Below are 17,183 nucleotides of genomic sequence, written 5' to 3' on the forward strand. Positions count from 1 at the left end.
TCCCGGTGTAATTAGTAGTATAGCACCTTTAATTCTCAGCAGTGTCTGGATTTGGATGATGAGCTGTATGGTTGCCCTAGTCACGTGGTATGCTTGTCTTCAACTTTACTAGGTACCAGTCAGACTGTTTTCCAAAGTCTTGTACCACATTATACTCCCTCCAGTATATTACCTCATATATATATATAAATATAATATGTGCGATCCCTGGCTTCTCATCCTCCCCAACTTAGTTTTTTCAATTTAGCCAATCTGGTAAACTTCGCATTTACCTGATTAGTAAGGAGGTTGAACAGCTTTTCATATATTTATCGGCTCCCTGGATTTCCTCGTTTGTAAAGTTCCTGTTTAAGTCTGCCCCCACCCCCACCGGCCTTTTTGTAAATTGGTCCTTGTATCTTTCATTGCTATTTAGAAGTTCTTTATTTACTCTGGATGCAAATTCTTTGTCCTGTGTGTGTGTTGCAAATGCCTTCCTCCATTCTCTGGCTTGCCTTTTCATTCTCTTTATGGTATCTTTTAATGAACAGAACTTCTTAATTTTAATGGAGTCAAATTTACTGGTCTTTTCTTTATGGTTAGTGTTTTTTGTGTCTTGTTTTAAGACTCTTTTCCTACCCTCAGGTTAAGTAGATATTCTCCTATCAGTATTCTAGAAGCTTTACTGACCTTAAAAGATGTATGATTATGAGTCAAATATACTCTTTTGCCCCATCCTCGCCATTACAGATCTATTTTTGCTTTTCTTCACTTTCTTCTGTTCTCGGTCTTGAATTTTTACTTGTCTGCAACTATAACTAAGAGCCAGGTGCTGACTTCCCCTGTCTCATAGGAGAAAATGGTCATATAGACAGAAGTTCAGCCAGGTTAGATTTTACAGGTCTCCAGCTGACTGAATTGCCCTTTTTCCTTTTATGAGCTAGCATTTTATTGTGTTCCTGCTATGTGTCTGCCACCATCCTTGGTTCTTTCATATTTGTTATCTCAATTATTCCTCTTTACAGTTCTGCAAAACTGTACATTTTTCTCATTTTTACAAGCGGGAAAACTGAGACTTAGATTGATTCAGTAACATGTCCAATATCCCACAGTTTAGGTAGCTGACAAGGTGGGGACTTGATTCCTGAACTCTCTAGATCCATCCCATCATAGCACATCACCTTGTTAATAAATAAGATTTCACAAGCCTGTTTGATAAGATCCAAAACCGATGAGAATAACTTTCTTTTAATGTAATATGTCCTACTTTAAGCACTCATAGAGATAATTATTGTGAAACTGGATAAAACTGTTGACCTCTCTGTGTATGTTAAAATAGGTAGAGTAGTGCGTGGACCTTAAGAGGTCCTTGGATGGGCAGTAGAGGTTCTGTAAGCCCTTGAAATTGTATGCAAATGTCTGTCTGTACATGTGTTCCTTTTAAAAAATAGATCTGTAATTTTCTTGAGATTCTCAGAGGGCAACCCTAATGTGTTTTAAGGCTACACTGGATATCCTGTTTGAAGACATCTGTGATAAAGTTAATGCAGAATTCTGAAATGAGGTGTATTTTCAAAATAATCTTTAAAAGATTCAGATGTCAGATTTTTTTCTTAATATGTCATTCTCAGTCTTTGTCATTAAAACCCAGCTAAAGCTCATTTGAGATTTGGAAGAAAACTAGGATTGAATAGCAATTTTAAAATGCCAAAAAAGACGCTCTAAATTTAGTTGATTATTTCTTAAGTGAAAGTGCTTAGTTATAATATCATCATTACTAATCAGTGTACCCTGGCTCCAAAGGCCTGATGACTTCACATGACTTTTCATCTTGTCTCTAAAATCCTCTGTTTTACAAGGGATCAAATTTCCTGTGAGGTTCCTAACAGTGTGATTAAAGTTTAGAGACTGAAACTGTTGAGCACTTAAATGTAGGGATGACTATGCAAACGTAATTCATGGGCTTCACCAGGAGATTTGGGACATGTCTCTACTAATTTATGATGATGATGTTGAAACTAATCTTTGCTAGGGATTGTGGAAGCCATAATAGTTTATTGATGGTTCAGTTATTGTTTGTTGAAGCAGATTTACACAATTATAGTTTAATGACATAACAAGGATATTGTCAACTAGGAGCGCATGACATGAAAAATTAAACTTCCAATTAATATAATATGTATTAGTTGAAATGATAATTTTCATGGTGATTTAGCCTCTTAGAAATCCTTGGAAAACGTTATTAGCTTATGAATTGAAAACTCTCTTTGTTAATGAGTAGTGAGAAAGAACTTAGTATTATTCTAAAAAGATGGGGAATTAAATATTCAATTCAGCTAACATTTAGGGAGTGCCTACTCTGGGCTTGCTGCTGAGTTAGGCTCATAAATATAAGTTGAACACGATTGATATGTGGAGAGAGGAAATACTGGTTGCTTTTGTTTGTTCCTTCAGTCATACTTCCTTCCAGCCTATACTGGATGGATACCATTGCCAGAATTATTCAAACGTTCAACAAATTTGTGTGTGCGTGCATGTGTGTGTGTGCTTGCACTCCACTATACCTTATTGTGTCACTACTCCTGCAGTGGCTTTCTGTTACTTCATCTGTCATGTTCACACGCCTCAGCCTGGCTTTTGTCACAGCCAACTTTATTTCTTATTCCTCTTCAACACATCCCCGCTCCAGGCATGCACATGGATTAGGTATCCCTTTGGTCTGACAGCTCATTCTTAGCTCTGTGCCTTCTCCTAGATTCCCTTCATTCATTTACTGATGCATTCATTTAACAAATAGGCATTGAGCCCCTCTTATGTTAAGTTGTGGTCCTGGGAAGTCTTGGGGCACGCCAAGATGAATCAAACATGAGTCCTGTTCTTAAGAATTGTACAGTCTAGTAGGGGAGACGAGGTCCGTGTATGAGTAAGCAAAATACAAAGTGGAAAATGAATGCCAAATAATAAGAAAGCTAAAAGCTTCCTGTTAGACAAAGTGACGTAGGACTTCTGAGAAGGTGTCTGTTTGCACTGGGCCACAAAGGATTTGAATTGGGATGGAGAGGCCAGGCAGTTGTCCAAGTTCTGCCTTGTCTTTCAAGGTCCAGTTTAAGTCCTCTCCGTCCAAGGGATGTTCTACCCATCCACACTCAACAAGGAATAGTCACGGTTGTTTTCAGACTTTTTTCCTTCTGTATTCAGCGGAATCCCTTCTTTGAAGTGAATCTTATGGAGAAGCCCATTATACATAGAATAGTTAAGGTAGAGATGCTTTGTTTGGTACAAAGGATTATGGTGGCCCTAGTGTTTAACCCACAAGGGCACCTGCAGGTGGTGCCCATACCCAAGGCACTTTCTCACAAGAGATCCAAGGAGCCTAGTTTGAAAACCAATGGAGAGACAGGAAAGTGTTTAGGTTTTAGCATCTGAATTAAAATCTTTCATGACTTAGTGGTCTGAGGTCTGGACCTTCAGGAATCAGTTTTTCTTTTGCAAAATGCGGGCAACAATGCTACCTTACAGGGTTATTTTAAGGTTTACTGATAATCTATGTAAAGTGCCTGGTCCACAGTAGGTGTCGGACAATGGTTGCTATTATTATAGTTTAGTGCTTTATTTCTTTTTTAAAAAAATAATTTGGGGTGAAATTCACATAACATAAAACTAACCATTTTATTTTATTATTTGTTTTTATAAATTTACTTTATTTATTTATTTTTGGCTGCATTGGGTCTTCGTTGCTGCGCGTGGGCTTTCTCTACTTTCAGCAAGCGGGGGCTACTCTTCGTTGCGCTGCGTGGGCTTCTCATTGCGGTGGCTTCCCTTGTTGCGGAGCTCAGGCTCTCGGTGTGCAGGCTTCAGTAGTTGTGGTGCATGGGCTCAGTAGTTGTGGCTTGCAGGCTCAGTAGTTGTGGCACACAGGCTTAGTTGCTCCGTGGCATGTGGGATCTTCCTGGACCAGGGCTCGAACCCGTGTCCCCTGCATTGGCAGGCAGATTCTCAACCACTGCGCCACCAGGGAAGCCCTATGTTTAACTTTTTGAGGAACCACCAAATGGTGCTTAATCGCTTCTTATACCCACAGCATCTACCATAGGGCTGTACTCACAGAAAAACATCTAAGTATTTGTTGGTTGTTCTTTGAGTAGTATTTATAACCTCACCTCCCAATTCACATGTTTTGGGCCTTGAGCATTAATTTTAAGGGAAATAGATGCATCCAGGACTTGAAAGTTAGCCAGTATCACCGTATGGATGTATCTGATGTTGTCAGACAGCAGATATTTGTTCACTGAGGATGCTGTTTGGAGCAGCTGTGCTAATCGTCTGTGTTGGGTGGTTACAGAAGAAAAGAAGTTACGGTCCCTTCCCTTAAGCAGTGTATGTTCTGTTTCAGAAGATATTGTTAAGATTTGTGGATCCTCACTCAATTACATAGCAGGCTATGAAAAAATCCAGGAGCCTATAAAAGTGAGAGAGCTAAAAATAACTGTTAGCAAGTGAAACTCAGGATGACAAAAGAGTAAACGCTACTATTAATCTTTATTTTTTTCTACCACTGTTTTTGGCTCATCCACAATCTCATGACTTGAGTGTTATGACATTGATTTTGAAACAACACACAGCTTTAGCAAAAGCTTAGAGGAGGCTTCACATATTATTTATGATCCAGGATATTTTGACTCTTCTTATGCTGACATGTGTATTTCTGAATAGTGTTGATATTTATGTAATAATAATGAAGCCAAAAGCTCAGTGTTGGACTAAGCATTTCTCTAGATCTGTTTAGAATAGTGTGTAATGAGTGATGTAAATAGTGTTTTACTATAAGACTGTATGATACAACCATATAATTTACTGATGTTATTTTGTAGTTAAAAATAAAATGATTCAAAACCTTAGAAAATAGAATAATTTAATTTTGATGTAGCATGAGTCCCCAGAATTAATTTGGAATGACTCATTCTCATTTTGATAGCCTTTGAGTCCAACTTTCAAGTTTTTATAGAAAAAAATGAAAAGAGAATAATGGTTTTTAGGGTCATACTTGTAATAGAATATGCTATCTACGTATGAAACAAATCCTAGGGCTCTGGAAAAGAGAAGTGGTATGGATAATTCTGAATCAGGGGAAGAAACATTTCTATTTGCCTTTTGAATGAATTATGCATATTTTTCCTTAGATTTGTCTTTCTAGTTAGATACTGCTTAGACTAAAATTAAATTGGTTTTCAATCTATTCTTTTAGCATATACCAATTTACAGTGGGGCCAGTGGGATGTCAGAAACAAACCAGCCTAAGATTAAAAAATTTGCAGGGGATAATATACAAAGTAGATAATATACATGTGTTTAGTTGAGAATTGGCTGCAGATAAGAGACTTCTGATTTTGTTCCTCTCCTAGCTCTGTGTGTGTGTATGTTTTTAACACTGATTCGGCTTGTAGCAAAGAGCTGCTGAGTTACATCTGCTTCTGCCTAATTAACTCTGTTGGTTGGTGTCAGATGAGAGCTAATTTTGAGATTAAATTGAGGAGTGGGGTGTGTGTCTGTGGCTGGGGGAAGGGAGAAGGAGGATCCAAGGTTGCTTGGTTGTTTTGTACACTATCAAAGTGCAGCTATTCACAGTGTTGTTTTACATTTATTTTTTGCCCTTGAAGTAAAAATGATCACTACTGCCCTGAAATGTGACCTGTCCCAGCACATACTTACTATTGTGGAAAATGGTGCGTCCTTCTCTTAGGTGCAGTTATTGGCCATATCTTGATAGTTCAATCAGTACCTAGATGCCAGGTGGCCTTTGGGACAAATAGTGAATGTTGCCTGGGAAAGTTAATATTGACCATTAAACAATGTTCGACTTTTTTTTTTCCTCCAGACAAAATGTTATACCTCTCTGGCTATTTGAGTAATAGTGGGATTTTTTTTTTTTTTTTAAATGATGGAATTCTTTTTTAGACTCCATCACAAACCTGATTTTTTAAAATTTGGAGAACAGGTCTGGCCTTAAAGAAGAGTGAAAGTTTACTTCTTTAGGCACTCGCTGTGGGGCTTCATGTCCTGTCCTGAATTCCGTGTTCTTAAATACCCTTTAGTGGTATGAAAGAGCTAACATACCACCAAACATAGTATACCAGTAAATTCACTGCAGCTGTTTGGATTGAATAGTTGTGGAGATCCATAGATGGTTGCTGAACTTTAGGTATGTCCTTATGCCCAAATTAACATTTACATTTTTTTCTTTTGGCAGATTTGCCTGAAGATCTGGACAATCTTCTTTTTTGTCATGGACTGTTAAAACACTTGGAGTTCCAATTCTGGTATGTTCCCTTGTTTTATTATATTTTTAAGATATAAAATGTCAGTCTTGTTGAAATGTGTTGGTAATGGAGGTGAACAATTCTTTTGATTGTGGTTAGGATTGTGGTAACAGCTTGTCATGAAGGTATATTTTAAGTATTTATTAGTTATGAAATGTGTTTTGTTTTAATGTATATTCATTTGCTTGTGTAACCAAAATGCCTGAAAGCAACTTTGCAATATTGGATACTTTTCTGTGACCTCTTTTCCTGCTTCCTGCAGTTTTATTTTGTGCAATCAAATTAAATTAGTTGATTCATCCTGAATAAATGATGAAAGATGAAATAATTATTTGGACATGGTGAAATGTCTTCTAATGAAATTTTGCCCCGAACCATTTTACTTTGGAAAGATCAGCTTCCTGTTTTAAACTTACTAAAGCAGAGTGATTCCTGTGCTCTTTCGTGAAAGTGGTTGCACTATGAAAGCCAATGATTTCATTCCTAAACACACCATGTTCCAAGTCTAACAGTCAGTAATTTATATAATGACACAAAGGGGAGTGCTTATTAGATTTGCAGATGACATAGATGACAGAATCAAGATTCAAAACAATTTTTAACAAGTTGGAAGACAGACTCAAACCAACAAGATGTACTTGAACTGTGATAAAATTTTAAAATCCCAGCATTTAAATTTGCATAAGGAACAGAATGAAAAGACTCGGCTTGACAGAATTTTTGAAAGAATATCTGGGAGTTTTAGTTGGACTGCCTGCTTGGCATGAGCCAGTTGTGTGGCAGGGCTGGTAAGGAAGTTCATGTTACCTTGGGTTGCATTTATAACTGGATAATGCCTGGAATGCCAGATTTTAAGATGGGCATTAGCCAAACTAATGAGTGACCAAGAGGAGGAGGTGCTTGGAAACCTGTGAGAATGTGGGCATGTTAAGGAACTAGGATATGAGTGGTCCAAGGTGGGGCTGGAGGTAGAATGGGGTTTGATTGTAGCAGTTTTCAAAAGATACTTGTTTTCAAGTATATGAAGGCTCCTCATATTAAAGAATTTATTGAGATTGTTCCAGGGGAACTAGGACTAGTGGGTAGAAGTTATGGGAAGGCAGATTTTGGCTCCTGTGAGCAAGAAATATATTACAGTTAGAGCTGTCCAACAGTGGCATGAGCTGTCTTAAGAAGTGACAAATTCTTAATCACTGGAAGTATTTTGAGACTTTATGGCCTATCTGTTGGGGATATTGCGCAAGGGATCTTTTACTGTTTAACTAGAGGTTGGACTGGATAACCTCGAAGGTCCCCTTAGCCCCAAGTTTCTAAATCTGAGGGGAGAAAAATGGAGTGTACCTACAGCTTACTGATTGCAAAAAGGACAATCCTTTTTAAATTGCCTCTTTCAAGCTGACTGAACTAGTATAGTTCAATGGCCTAGTTGTTTTCAGCAACAGAATCTTTGAGAGCAAATGTTAAATTCTTCAGTGTATCTGGCTAAAGTTTTGAGGAAAGACATTATTTTCCCCTTTGACGTACATTAAATGTAAGTAAACAACCAGAGATAACTTTAATTTTATATTTTATGAGAGATTTTTCGGAGTGTGTAGACATTGTATTGGATGGAAGTGATGATAGCTACTATATACTGAATATTAGATACTGTATTCACTTAATTGTCTCAACAATCCTGGGAGGGATATACTGTTATTTCCCTACAGGTAAAATGATGGAAAAGTAAGTCATTTTCCCAGGGTTTCTCCGCTAGACATTGGTAGGGCTGGCATGCATACTATTAGTCTAATTGCAGAGGCAGAACTAGCTAGAGCAGGCAGTCGTGGCTCAGGTGGAGATAGCGCTGACTTAGACTTTAGAATAATGGCATTTGAGCCTTGAGTCTACTACTGACTGTTATCCTGAGTGAGTTCCACCTTCCCCTGAGCCTCAGTTTACCCATTGAGTCATCCTGCAGATTACATGACAAGTTATACGCAAGCACACTCTGTAAACTTTAAACTATAAAAAAGAGTTAAGATGTGGATATTATCTGTGAAGAGCAAGGTTAGAGCCCAGATATGACCCAACTCCCAGGCCAGGATGCTTTGGCCTGGTGCTCTTGGCAGGTGTACTCAATACCAGATTGGAGACCTAGGGGATTTTTGTGTACACCAGGAGGTTCTCAGAGAGCAGTATCACTCCCTACCTGGTGTCAGATTTGTACAAACCTTGCTCGGATTGAGCAGTTTCATGAGCTAACTGGGTAATAAGACGCCTAGAATTTTCCATTGTTCAAAAGGTGACCGGTTATGTTACTACATTAGTTTCAGTTTTCCAACCTGTGGGTTAGAGAATGTCACCGACCCTCTTCAAAGGGATGGGAAAACATGATTCTGTAGAAATGGCTCAATGGGAAATTTTCTTACTTGTGAGACTTGGGAAATAGAATGTTTGGCTGAAATAGAAGAATCAGGATCATTGCTTTTTTTTTTTTTTTGGCTGCACCGCGCATCTTGCGGCATCTTAGGTCCCCCGACCAGGGTTAGGGATCAAACCCAACCCTGCCCCGTGCAGTGGAAGTGCGGAGTTCTAACCACTGGACTGCCAGGGAATTCCCTCTTTTTTTTTTAAGTTTCAGATTTTTTGAAGTAAGTTTAATGTACTTCCATCAAATTTTTTGCATCATAGACTTATTCTTTGATGTTGATTTTATGTTTATAGTAGACATATATCTTGAACCACTGTCATGTAATTTTATTAATTTCAATAAAGGTTATCCATTAAATATATAGCTTAGATGTGATCTCTTAAATGCCCCATGAATGACTCATATAAATAACGTGTAAAATCCTAAAAGAAATTCCTTCTCAGACTGTGACCCAGTTTCTGGTTGGCAAATATAGTCGCTCTGGCTTTGTTACATAATACCTGCCTGTCATTACTTCTGTGGTCATTTTGCATCTGAAAAGGTAATACTAAAGAGTCTTTTAATTTATTTTTAGAAGTTTCATTATTAAGAGCCTTTCCCCCCTTTTTAATCCTTTAAGGTCTTGATTTCCTGGTTAAAGATGTTCTTCACCCGAATGCAGTTTTTCCTGTTGGTCAAATAAGACAACTATCAACATTGCCTGTTTGTCCTCTTTTTAATCTCTAAAGGATGGATGTTTGTAAGATGTTGCTTAATATGGTCTGGAATACTCTGGCCATTTGTTGAATTGTAAATGACTTTCAAATGTGCAAGTTCTGTTAAATACAAGGAGAACCTCTATGGGTAACTTTTGTATTGAAGAAGTCATTTGTCAACCATGGTAAAACTTGCAAACCCACTTTATACAGAGTGGATTCTTGAAGCTATACAGAAAATAAAAAAGCAAAAGCAAAGGCCCTCTGAAGAGAGAATCTGCCATGCAGTCAGCACTTCCCATGGGTTGGATAAGAAGACAGTCTCTGAACAGCTGGAACTCAGTGTTCAGGATGGCTCAGTTCTCAAAGTCACCAACAAAGGCCTTGCCTCCTATAAGGACCCAGACAACCCTGGGCGCTTTTCATCAGTTAAACCAGGCACTTTTCCTAAGTCAGCCAAGGGGTCTAGAGGATCATGTAATGATCTCCGCAATGTGGATTGGAATAAACTTCTGAGGAGAGCAATTGAAGGACTTGAGGAGCCCAATGGCTCCTCCCTGAAGAACATAGAGAAGTATCTCAGAAGTCAAAGTGATCTCACAAGCACCACCACCAACCCAGCCTTTCAGCAGCGGCTGCGACTGGGGGCCAAACGTGCGGTGAACAATGGGAGGTTACTGAAAGACGGACCGCAATACAGGGTCAACTATGGAGGCTTAGATGGCAAAGGGGCTCCCAAATACCCCAGTGCTTTCCCATCGTCGCTCCCACCTGTCAGCCTTCTACCCCATGAGAAAGACCAGGTAAGTGCAGAGAGAATGTCAGTACACTGTAAATATTGCCTATTTGACTTGTACAGTTTCAGTTAAGTTTTATACGGACATAAGTTCTGAGTTAAGTGTGATAAAATAAAATGTTTTGCCTCAGAGCAGGCTTATATATTTTAAGAGGTATATATTTTTTACAGTATAAATTGTTCTATATTGTTTTACAACGTATTAAGGGCTTCCTCGCTGGTTGACTAAGAATTTTTTTTTTTTTTTTGGCTAAGAATTTAATGTGATGATTATGTGGTTTGTTTTTTAAACTATAATTGCTAATCCGTGGGTGCTTGAAGGGACCAGGATAGATAACTTTAATCTTCCTTCCTCAAGGCAGGATCATATATATTTCAAAAATCCAAGAAAGGCCATTATATGTTTTTCTCTTTTTAAATTATTATTTATGTTTATTTTTTTAGCTTTATGAGGTATAATTGATATATTTTTCCCTTTATTGTTATTTCAGAGAAGAAGAATCTATAGACTAATTATTTTAATACTGATAGTCTGTGCATTACTGGAACTGTTTTAATATGTGACCTAAATCCTGCCTGTTTCAATTTAAAGTCATTTGTTATTGTTCACTTCTCAGCAGGTGAAAGTGAATGTTTATTTTGTCTCATACTGTATCTTATAATCTTTGGTTTCTCTGGGCCTTCTGTCATCTCCATAATAGTTATACGTATATGGCAGATTTCTCCTTAAGTTACTGCTACAATTTAAAGTCTTTGGTTAAGTAGGATTTTCCTTTGTTTTATTTCAAAGCTATGGAAATTACTGCCCAAACTAAAACCAAAACAGCAGTAGCAAGTTGTTTATAATGGTTTCGGCCCTCCAGTTTGGGGGCTTGTTGTCTGTCCTTTGGGTGAGTGGATGCATTGATAGCAGTTAACTTTACATCTTGTAAGCCATTAGCCATTGTTGATAGAAAGGGTGGTGGTTGTATGTGCTAACTGCATTTTCAGAAGTGATGGAAACAGTGTTAGGAAAAGCTGTGCTCTTGATGACTTGTTTTTCCTCTTTGGATACTGTTGCCCATAAGATAGACCCTGCTTCCCTTCTTGCCTTAAGCTGATAGAGGCCCAGCTCTACAAACTGGGTGGGACCAGGTGATTTGCCTTTCCACAGACCAATCGAAACCCTAGAATTTCTTTCTTTTTCCTTTTTTTTTTAAAAATGTATTTTTTTAACATCTTTATTGGAGTATAATTGCTTTACAATGGTGTGTTAGTTTCTGCTTTATAACAAGGTGAATCAGCTATACATATACGTATATCCCCATATCTCCTCCCTCTTGCATCTCCCTCCCACCCTCCCTATCCCACCCCTCTAGGTGGTCACAGAGCACCAAGCTGATCTCCCTGTGCTATGTGACTGCTTCCCATTAGCTGTCGATTTTACATTTGGTAGTGTATATATGTCCATGCCACTCTCTCACTTCATCCCAGCTTACCCTTCCCCCTCCCCATGTCCTCAAGTCCATTCTCTATGTCTCTACGTCTTTATTCTTGTCCTGCCCCTAGGTTCTTCAGAACCTTTTTTTTTTTTTTAGATTCCATATATATGTGTTAGCATACAGTATTTGTTTTTCTCTTTCTGACTTACTTTACTCTGTATGACAGACTCTAGGTCCATCCACCTCACTACAAATAATTCAATTTCGTTTCTCTTTATGGCTGAGTAATATTCCATTATATGTGCCACATCTTCTTTATCCATTCACCTGTCAGTGGACACTTAGGTTGCTTCCATGTCCTGGCTATTGTAAATAGAGCTGCAATGAACATTGTGGTCCATGGCTCTTTTTGAATTATGGTTTTCTCAGGGTATATACCCGGTAGTGGGATTACTGGGTCCTATGGTAGTTCTACTTTTAGTTTTTTAAGGAACCTCCATACTGTTCTCCATAGTGGCTGTATCAATTTACATTCCCACCAGCAGTGTAAGAGTGTTCCCTTTTCTCCACACCCTCTCCAGCATTTATTGTTTGTAGATTTTTTGTTTGTTTGTTTGTTTGTAGATTTTTTGATGATGGCCATTGTGACCGGTGTGAGGTGATACCTCATTGTAGTTTTGATTTGCATTTCTCTAATGATTAGTGATGTTGAGCATCCTTTCATGTGTTTGTTGGCAATCTGTATATCTTCTTTGGAGAAATGTCTATTTAGGTCTTCTGCACATTTTTGGATTGGGTTGTTTGTTTTTTGATATTGAGCTGCATGAGCTGCTTGTATATTTTGGAGATCAATGCTTTGTCAGTTGCTTCGTTTGCAAATATTTTCTCCCATTCTGAGGGTTGTCTTTTCGTCTTGTTTATGGTTTCCTTTGCTGTGCAAAAGCTTCTAAGTTTCATCAGGTCCCATTTGTTTATTTTTGTTTTATATGTATGTTTTGTTTATTTATTTACTTTTGGCTGCATTGGGTCTTGCTGCACGCGGGCTTTCTCTAGTTGCAGCAAGCAGGGGCTACTCTAATTTGCGGTGCACAGGCTTCTCATTGCGGTGGCTTCTCTTGTTGCAGAGCATGGGCTCTAGGCATGCGGGCTTCAGTAGTTGTGGCTCGTGGGCTCAGTAGCTGTGGCTCGCGGGCTTTAGTGCACAGGCTCAGTAGTTGTGGTGCACGGGCTTAGTTGCTCCGCGGCATGTGAGATCTTCCCAGACTAGGGCTCGAACCCGTGTCCCCTGCATTGGCAGGTGGATTCTTAACCACTGTGCCACCAAGGAAGTCCCTCATTAAATATTTTTATAAAAGCTTATGCCATGAGGAAATTCCTTAAGGGAATATAGAGCCATTTCTTGATGGCTTTGGATATCTGTTTTAAAAATACATAAATTACTCTAAGGTATATTAAGGTTTTATAATTATCAGGTGCATGGACTAATTCAGGCAGCTTTAGGCAATTTAATAGCATGTTTTAATAATTTTGTGATCCAGGGGAGTATCAACTTGTGATAGAGGAATCACTACAGATTTTCCACAGTCCCTTTCCTATCCTTCTCTTTAACCTTGCCCATCATTTCTTGACATCCTTATATTTTTTTCATACAGCATCTATACAGAAGTATTTTTAGTCTAAAGGAAGACTCATGTCTGAAAGTGTCTAGAATTGAGAACAGAGTGATTTATTGCTTAGCATGCAGTTGTTCCTGCTCTTTTTATGATGCTGATCTTTAAATTGTCCAGTTAGCATCATCATATAACAAGGGAAGCTGAGAAAATACGTCCTAGAATTTTTATTTGATGAAATTTGGGGATTAGTTGTGTTGAGTAATCATAATCTAATTTTTAAAAAAGGACAAATAAACATAAATGAAAATCAGATTGTCGATTTGGCCAGAATGTATTGTACTGTTTCTACTGTATATTACAATAGCCTTAATAAAAAGTACATCAGAATATATTGCCCTTTAAGATTACAGGCGTAAGTAGTTTAATACTCTGTAAACTTTCTAGGTCAGTGTAATAGAAATTCTTAACCTGGGTCCATGAATGAGTTTGGGGTAGGTGGGCTAACAGATCCCCTAAAATAGAACAGTCGTTTGTATCCACACGTTTTCCTAGGTTCAGGGTCTATAGTTTTTGTCAGATTTTCAAAGGAATCTAAAGCGTCAAAGAACCGATGTGAACATTTTTGTACTGTAGAAAATATTTTGAGTTTCTTATACTGAAACCATATATGTATGCTGGTTGTTGGCTTTTGATTATTCTTGCTTCAGCTGTTGAACTTGGATCTCTATGTAGATTAGTTGTACTATAGCTTCATGTATATAGGACTTGTTCTCGTATCTTTGAAAGGCAGATTATCATTGTTCTTGATGTGCTAGAGGTCTGTAAAATTCACATTGTGGGAGGACATTTATGATATAAATGGCCACTGTACAGAGATGAAGTCATTTAATCACAATTAGCCAACTAATGTCTTTCAAGAAGCTGTTATTCTGGTTACCTTTGTTGAGCAGTTTCATTTAATTGTAAAAAAGAAAATAAAAATGGTAAAAATAATAACATTTCTTAAGTGTTAAAATGCTGGCACTATTCCAAGTGCCTTACATTTATTGTCTCCTTATCACAATAACTGTGAGGGCCATAGATTATTATCCTTATTTTATAGATGAAAAACTGAGGCTCAAAGCCTAAGCAGTTTGTCCAAGGTCACTTTCAGGGCTGGTGCGTGGTGAAGCCAAGATTCTAATGAAACAGTCTGACTCCAGACCTCTTTACCACTGGGCTGTATACTTGGTCAACAGGGGTGGCTTTTCATTAACAGTGAAAGTATCTCTTCCAGTTCCTCAAATGCTTAGAAGCAGTTGTCCCCCAACAAATAGATTTCTGGCATTTTAAATTTGGTAGTTGCAATGAGCTTATTACAGTTTTTAAAGCAGGCACTATTTATAATATTAGCAATATGGGAAAGCAGTAGGGAAAATAGTAAATCTGTGTCTAATTAAATGTAACATCATCATCATTCCTATGCATGACTGCTAGGAGGAATACAATGCAAGTTAAAATAGAAGAGCTCCTTCCTTTCTGAAATGTAATTGCACATCTTCTGATAGTCTAGAATTCAAACTGGGTATTACCATACTGGCTCTTTAGCATAACTTCTTTGTATTTATTTAAGAAAGCTCTCTTTGGTGAGGTGATATGGAAATGAATTAAACCACTGAAGATAAAACTTTATCTTTGACTTGGTGAGGCAACTCCTAAAGGATAGTATTAGTGTTTCTCATTAAAAATGGTAAAGCTCAATTAGGTCAGATTATGAGGACTTTGGAAAGTCAGATATTCTAAGACAGACTTCAGTTATTACTATACATTTTGTAGCATTAAGATTCCATTTGAACATTTGGGCTTTAGCATTTTTATTAAATGAGTTTGGTTCAATTTTAAACATTCCTTGGTATTTCACTTTATTGGGAATATCTTCCTAAAATTTATTAAGTGTCAAATCTTGGTATGTTTCTAGTGCAGTGCATAACATGGGAACTCTCATTCTAGGCAGCTATGGTTGGAAAGAGAGACACTTCTAATACCAGGTATGGCTTTTGATGTTTTTTTCTTGAAGAAATGAAATAACTGTATTACAATCTTAGAAAAACCTTCTAACGTAATTACCACAACGATACTGTCAATAAGAAAAAAATAAAAATAAGTTTCAGAAGGAGCACAGATGATCAGAAATGGGGCTGAGAGACAGAACTATATTAAAAATCACTTTTCGTGGTCTTGGCCTGTTCAGTTGTTTATTCTGTTTGTCCCCCACCTCCTTTTAGGGAGGTATTTTATTAGGGTTTTTGGTGGGGTAATTAGTATGAAATATTTCCATAAATCGAAGATTAATGTACATCCTACATTAGTTTCTCGTGTTGTGTAAATGGCGTAATTTAAAGAACTTTATTTTTACGGACTTCCCTGGTGGTGCAGTGGTTAAGAATCCGCCTGCCAATGCAGGGGACACAGGTTCGAGCCCTGGCCCGGGAAGATCCCACATGCCGCGGAGCAACCAAGCCCGTGTGCCACAACTACTGAGCCTGCGCTCTAGAGCCCACGAGCCACAACTACCGAAGGCCGCGGGCCTAGAGGCCGTGCTCCGCAACAAGAGAAGCCACCGCAATGAGAAGCCTGTGTACCGCAAGGAAGAGTATCCCCTGCTCACCACAACTAGAAAAGCCCGCATGCAGCAACAAAGACCCAACACAGCCAAAAATAAATAAAATAAAAAATAGATAAATTAAAAAAAAAAAAAGAACTTTATTTTTAGATTTTCTTTTCTTCAGTTTTCTCCCTGCCCTAGAGAGACCTTCCTCATCCCTCTCTGGAACTTTTCCAATCTCCCGTACTTTGTGAAGGACCATTCACTAGTCCATATTGTTCTATGATGTGGCAGGCTTCCAGAAGTCTCTCAGCCCTGGGAGAACTGTTCATGGTCTCAGACAACTCTGGATCTTTTTGACAGAAATGTGTGTATTTTTTATCTGCTAATTATAGAGTCCACATGACCTCCTCTCTGTTGTCCTTCTCAGTTCTCCTTTGAATTGGTGTCCTTTGTATTGCAGATGTCACATTTCTCAAAGAGTGCTTAGTTGTGTGCATTCAACTGAAAGTTGGATAAAGGCCTAAATACGGCAGAATACACTCTTCCATATTCTGTAACCTGAATTTTGGGATCAGTATGAATGAAAGTCGGTTTTAGAATGACTGAAGTCGGACAGAAACCTATTATATAATGTGAATGACTAGGTGAATCCATAGTGCTGTTTCAGGGTCAGGGAAGGAAAAGGATTGTGTTATGTTGTTCCTATGGTTAAGCTTCAGAAGTTCTTCAAAATAGCACTAGGACTGCTTTTGTGAGCAGATAGTACCAGTTGCTGAGGTGTTGTTGAGAGAGCCCTCGGATTGTCTAAGACTAGTTAGTTGGGTCAAGGGAAGGATGCGTCTTTCTCTCGCACTCAGAGGAGTGACAGCATGTTCCACTTTTGAGCTTTTATCAAGATGGGACTTGTCTAGACTTCTAATGAAATAGGTTTCAGGAGAAATAGAAACATTATGTCAGAGGATTTTGGACTCTTAAAATGAGTGTTAAGTATTCTTTTTAACTCTTTGGATCTTAGATATGTTTGATATTATAGCTGCCTTTTCCTGACCTTGACATGAATGATACATAGAGCACTCTATTTTTTGATTTCCTAATGGTATTTTCTTCCAAGCATTAAGGATGCTAAGGGTGTAATTTCTTGACTAATTTTGGATATTTTCAGCAGCTTTCAGGAATTTACTGTTGTGTTCCTTATACCTATTTGGATTATAGCAGCTGTATTTGCTATACTTTGAGTGCTAAGAAAAATCTATATTTTGTAGCTTTGAAGTTATTTAACAGTTAAGTGTTGTTTGCTGATTTATTCTGACCATATCTTGGATGGCAAAGACTTTTATTCATCCTTTCCTTTCAAACTTTATTTAA

The 17,183-nt window shown here is 38.0% G+C and overlaps 1 protein-coding gene across 1 annotated transcript in view; it reads left to right on the top strand.

The window, feature by feature from the left end:
• The window catches only part of KAT6B (lysine acetyltransferase 6B), a 179,872-nt gene that overhangs the window by 3,113 nt on the left and 159,576 nt on the right, over positions 1-17,183 (top strand). The window contains 2 exon segments of the mRNA XM_068547944.1: positions 6,227-6,296; positions 9,326-10,204. Coding sequence (XP_068404045.1) covers positions 9,584-10,204 — 621 coding nt within the window. The 5' untranslated portion in view covers positions 6,227-6,296; positions 9,326-9,583.

The sequence above is a fragment of the Eschrichtius robustus genome, chromosome 7 (genome assembly GCF_028021215.1).
Source record: "Eschrichtius robustus isolate mEscRob2 chromosome 7, mEscRob2.pri, whole genome shotgun sequence".
Classification (NCBI taxonomy): Eukaryota; Metazoa; Chordata; class Mammalia; order Artiodactyla; family Eschrichtiidae; genus Eschrichtius; species Eschrichtius robustus.